Source organism: Pinus tabuliformis, chromosome X, assembly GCF_031772625.1.
Source record: "Pinus tabuliformis cultivar Carrire ecotype Pingquan chromosome X, CPIR1, whole genome shotgun sequence".
Taxonomy (NCBI): domain Eukaryota; kingdom Viridiplantae; phylum Streptophyta; class Pinopsida; order Pinales; family Pinaceae; genus Pinus; species Pinus tabuliformis.
In genome coordinates this window covers 1646271790-1646277126 of record NC_142308.1, presented here as the reverse complement: position 1 = coordinate 1646277126, position 5337 = coordinate 1646271790, and the positions used below count along the sequence as shown (strand labels likewise).

Sequence of the window (5337 nt, the reverse complement as noted above, 5' to 3'; positions counted from 1 at the left end):
ACAATGAGATTGGAACCATAACAACAGTCGTTCATTAATAAATAATAGACAGGAAAAGTTACAACCAAGGTTCTGACGTTGACCCTCTCCTCTGGCTGGGCGAGCAACTATATGTGTCTTGCAATGTACCTCCTCTCCGGCAGCATAACCTTTCTATGCTTCACTATCACTCACGACAAGTATAATCACAACTAGCATTCCTCCAAAAACTCCAACTCACTTGTCTAATGCATGAGGACAGATATTTATAGATGGAGAAGGGAGAAAGATTCGATGAACCAGGACACCCATTGTGGATTGGCATTATCTCTGAAAAGCCACTGTGGATAGATATCAAGGATAGATGATGACTCTCGACGTCTATCAGATGGATTTTTTCCTCAAAAGACTTCGTGATGGGCGTGCGTTTAGCAAAAATCAGATGGGCGTGCGTTTAGCAAAAATCATTACCAAACTGGGCTGGCGCGGGTGTTGTTCTGTGACAGAGCGCCAATGGTCGCGCCCTCTTTTGAGGATCTCAGTGATTGGCGCGGGTAAGATACTGTGGACCTGCGCCAATGGAAAAAGAGCACTTTTCAGGGAGAATTTGCAAAAGGTGTCTTCAGGGAACATGAAGTACATACTCAGGGGAACATAATGCAAGTGTTTTTGGGTTATGTCACTGTTCACAGGTCCCGGAATTCGTCCTCCAATGTACGGGAACGGGGCGATAGGGACGGTGACCAATGGTGACAAATTATTATGTAACACTTACAAATTCAACTTCTCACTCATCCTACAGAAAACTCTTGCAACATGAGAAGTTTATAATGGATGTAAGTTTAATTAAACATACAAGAAACTCTTGCAACATAAGAAGTTTATAATGGATGCACACGAGTGCATGACGTGATGGTCGGGCGGTTTGGTTTACTTGCCCCTAGCCGCGTTTCGATTCCTGCCGAGCTGCAGATGCTGCAGTGTATTTGTTCCATGGTGACTCTAGTGATGTTTAGATTTGATGGCTGTCAGGTTCTTACGCACATTTGTACCCATATATATGTAAAAAAAAAAGGGCCCGTAATGCTTCTAAAGGAAACTAGCTCCTCATTGAGGATCTATAATGCTTCTAAAAAGAACTAGCCCCTCCCATTTAAAAAAAGTAATTTATAATATAATGGATGCAAGTTTTATTTATTTTTAATTAAAATGTGGTGTTTTGTGTCATTTGGGAAACTTCATTCCTCTAAAAGTGACTTTTATGGTCAATCCCTTCCAAGTGACTTTTATGGTCAATCCCTTCCCTGAAGTTTGAAGGTTCCTATATTATTATTTTTAACGATATTGGGGTTGCCGCGCTTAGAGAAGACTATCAAGTTCTATTTTAAGTTTAATCTTTAAAACAAATCTATTGTAAGTTTGATATTTCAATAAAAAACCACCATGAATTTTGGCAACGTGGCGATTCATGTAACTACCAACATTATCCTGAACGATAGATAACATTTGGTACCCCACAACACTGTACGAACATCAAAGGAGGAAACGAGGCGGAAGATTCAAGCGTTGAACACAAAGCCGACGGTGCTCACTGTGACGTTTTGGATATATATATGACTCTCTGTGACAACGTCCTGTAATCCAGCTTGATTTTTTTGGTTATGGCCGAGATGGATGCAAGCCCTCCATCAATTAAAACACGTTGGGAAATCCAGTTGGACATGGAATAGTTGAGAGCCCCAACAAATATAAATATATATAGATATAGATATTTATGTATACAGAGAGCTAAGAAGCAGATCTCGTTTTCATTGTACAGGGATTATGTCTAATATCTTCCCTGAACTACTGAATGGAATGCAATAATGGAGCAACTTCTGCGCAGGGACGCGCCTCAGTGCTTTCCCATCCAGCTGTATAAGATTAGTGTTTGATACCCAAAAACGCGTTAAAACATATAATGATTTCCTTAACCCCACATCAAATCCACAATCGCAACCCCCTTTTTAATTACAGCTCTCTCGCTGATCTTCTCCTGCGCCCCACCATATCTCAACGCCTTGCTTACCTACCCAGGTCGTATGAAATTAATAAATTGATTAGACCTCTTGTCTTTCGTTGTGTCATGAATTTACTGACTGATAGAAACCGTTTCTGCACGTTGCGTAATTTTAAAGATTGATTGTAAAGTAGCATGTCAAAGTTTTTCGTGTCTGGTCTGTTAAAAAAAAGGTACATCTTGCGCGGCTTCGACGGAATTTTTTGGAATCCAGCTGTATTTCGCAACTTAAATCTCATGGAAGAGAATGGAGGAGTGCATGTTATATATTCATTCTATATATACCCAACAGTCCTAGAATACTTCAGTGCTTGTGCTTAATCAATATAAAAGCCTTGCAGGGTGCCCAATCTTTAGGAATTGGATTTAAGCTATTAGAGGAAATATAGACATCAAAAAACTTTAGAGCTTCCTTTATTGAATTGTGGGTAAATGCAACTTCTATAGAGCTGAGAAACATATGATTGAGTCTTGGGCTGAACAGAGAAGAGGTATTTGTTCCGGCCAGATTAGGTATCTCTGAGAGTTTTTTCAGGGGCGATTTCTTTTATATTTTGAAGTTAAAGAGAAAAGTTTTTATTTTTATGGATGCCCAGGATTACAATGCGAGAAAGAGGAATCGAAGTGGTGAGGAGACACAAAATGAAATGTACAGAGGTGTGCGTCGCCGGCGATGGGGGAAATGGGTGTCTGAGATTCGACAACCAGGAACCAAAACCCGAATTTGGCTGGGATCATATGATAAACCAGAGATGGCAGCTCGTGCCTATGATGTGGCTGCTGTCAGCTTGAAGGGTAAGTTCGCATTGCCCAATTTTCCGCACCTGATTCACATGCTTCCACGACCCGCCTCTTTGGATCCCTCAGATATCCAATACGCAGCTGCACAGGCGGCCACGCTGTCATTCCGCCAACATTCTCACGCCGAATGTGAGTCCCTCCAGGATTTCTCTGACCATCGCTCTGCATCTCTCGGTGGCATTGGTGGATCCGTGGAAGCAGCAGCGACTGATGAAAATAGTCAGTCGACCCAATTGGATAACAACATCCAAGAAGCTGATTTTGTTTGTTATAGGCACCAGACTGATGCTGTTGCTGAGGGTTCTTCGGTCAATTTAGAAATCAGGACGGGCAATGATCAGTGTTCGTCATTGTTGGATGAAGGGTTCCAGCAATTCGAGTCGCCAAATTTCATAATGAATATGGCAGAAGCTCTCCTTCTCACACCCCCTCGTCTGGATGATCTTGGCGTTGAAGATTATTGTTATGATGTTGAGGAGTGGATGGATCAACCAGCTGGTTTTGGATTTCTGTGGAGCATTTTTTGAAAACTCCTCTACCAATTATATTTTAATGCCTCGGAATTAATGCAGGATATGTAGTGAATTCACTTCTCGTGCGGTCTATGGCACTGACTGATTCCTCCAGCGCCTTGTTTCAGAATGTAATATAGATACGTAGGCAGTACATCTAACCTAAATTATTATCAGGTGTTGTGCATCAAGCCCCACTGCCCCAGTAACTAGAGTAATTTACTACCTAAGACGGACAGGAGCATTTCCCTTATCCGTGTTTGGGAAAGAGATTACTATTATTTTACAGTGTAAGAAGCAGAAATCAGAGTATAATTAAGCAGTAAACATTTTTTTTAATTAAGCAGTAAACACTTTTTATATTTAGCTGTTCTGACGGTACAATACATAGTCTGATTTCCATATATAAGTTTTTACTGTCAAATTATGATATAAGATAGAACTGTTAGGCCGATATATTCCATGCCCATTTAGTTTCTTCTCTTGTTATTGAACGTTTTGATTATTTCTTACTCGTTTTTCTTCCACGACCACACTAGTTTTTCAAGTGTTGTATCTTTTATTAATGGTTTTGCGTTTTCATTCGGGGTACGCCATTTTTGCTTGGGCATATATTTTCTCTACTTGCTTTTGTTTTTTCCTGTTTTGTATGGGATGATCTGAAATCGGATTCAAATAAAATTGATTTTAATGGCTGGGCAATGAAGAAGACCCTGAAGTAAAAAGGTTATTCATGACAAGGTTAGAGGATACTGTGAAGGGTCTTATATTCCATCAACTACTTAGCATTTAGCTTCAAAGTATTGTATACCTAAAGAGAGTAAAAAGCAATTGAAAATTAGAAGAACTGAAAAAAAAAAAAATAGAAAATTAGATTAAATAAAAAATAAATTACATGTTGGAATGGTATCAATAAAAGCCAAAGGATAAAGATTGCTCACTAACGGGAACAAGAAACATAATTTAAAGAAATAAATAGAAGATTAGTTATGCTACCACACCTTTATAGCACTTAAACATAATGTATTATTATGATTGGAACATCACAATGCATGATTTGCATATTAAGCATTGTTCTTCGTTTTGTATTGTTCGATTCATAGGATCCTCTATTTATAGTGCTTGAATCAAACCAATTTTTTTGAATTCTAGAAGATTTGGTCCACAAATAATTGTGGACAATTTCAACCATTTTTCATGAGATCCACATTGTTCTATAGGTTGATCGACCCAATTCTCATTGTCTAATTGACTTCCTAAGTTGACTTGACCATCTAGTCAATTCCTTTGATTGTCTACTAGTCAGCTGCTTGACCAACCCATCGACCACTTAGTAGTATCACTTAGTCAACTACTCTGCTAGTTGACCACTTCCAACTGTCTCTTATTCATTGATCCCCCAGCTAACTATTTCTAGAAGCTCTAGAGGTGTGATGAATAATTGTAACCTTAGGTTCCAACACCCCCCATTAGTGCAATGTTCTAGAGGTTCATGAGATAAAATTACACAATCATGACCCCCCTTGTAATTACAACTTTCTAAAGCCATAACTTGTCACATAGATTAATGAACTTGGGTTCAAATAATGACTTCGTAAAGATATCAATAATCTAATTTTTTGTTTTGCAATATATAAGAGTGATATTCTTATCTTGAACAAATTTCCTTAATTAATGAGCATGAAGTTCGACATGCTTCATCTTAATGTGTGCAATAAGATTGTAAGTGTTGGGCGTGATATTCTTATCTTGAACAAATTTCCTTAATTAATGAGCATGAAGTTCGACATGCTTCATCTTAAAACCCAAGTTTTGACTAAGTCCATTGTAAAGACTTCACGAATTGTGGGCGCGAAGCGTGAAGTCATACTAGAGTCATAGGGTTGTTCGCCCTTGTTTTTGTAATGTAATGTCGGTTTGAAATAAATACCCATGGTCCGCGAACTATGGAATTGTATAAATAGAGCGAGACTCTAAGTGTAGAAA

At 38.8% G+C, this 5337-nt stretch overlaps 1 protein-coding gene across 1 annotated transcript; it reads left to right on the top strand.

The window, feature by feature from the left end:
* The first annotated feature begins 2390 nt into the window (after positions 1-2390).
* LOC149146345 (ethylene-responsive transcription factor ERF024-like) lies at positions 2391-3666 on the top strand. The gene has a single exon (XM_089452583.1). The coding sequence runs from the start codon at positions 2623-2625 to the stop codon at positions 3364-3366; it is 744 nt and encodes a 247-aa protein (XP_089308709.1). The 5' UTR covers positions 2391-2622; the 3' UTR covers positions 3367-3666.
* Positions 3667-5337: the final 1671 nt, after the last annotated feature.

Coding starts and splice junctions, on each gene's coding strand:
- LOC149146345 (XM_089452583.1), top strand. CDS start 2,623: ATGGATGCCCAGGATTACAATGCGAGAAAGAGGAATCGAAGTGGTGAG.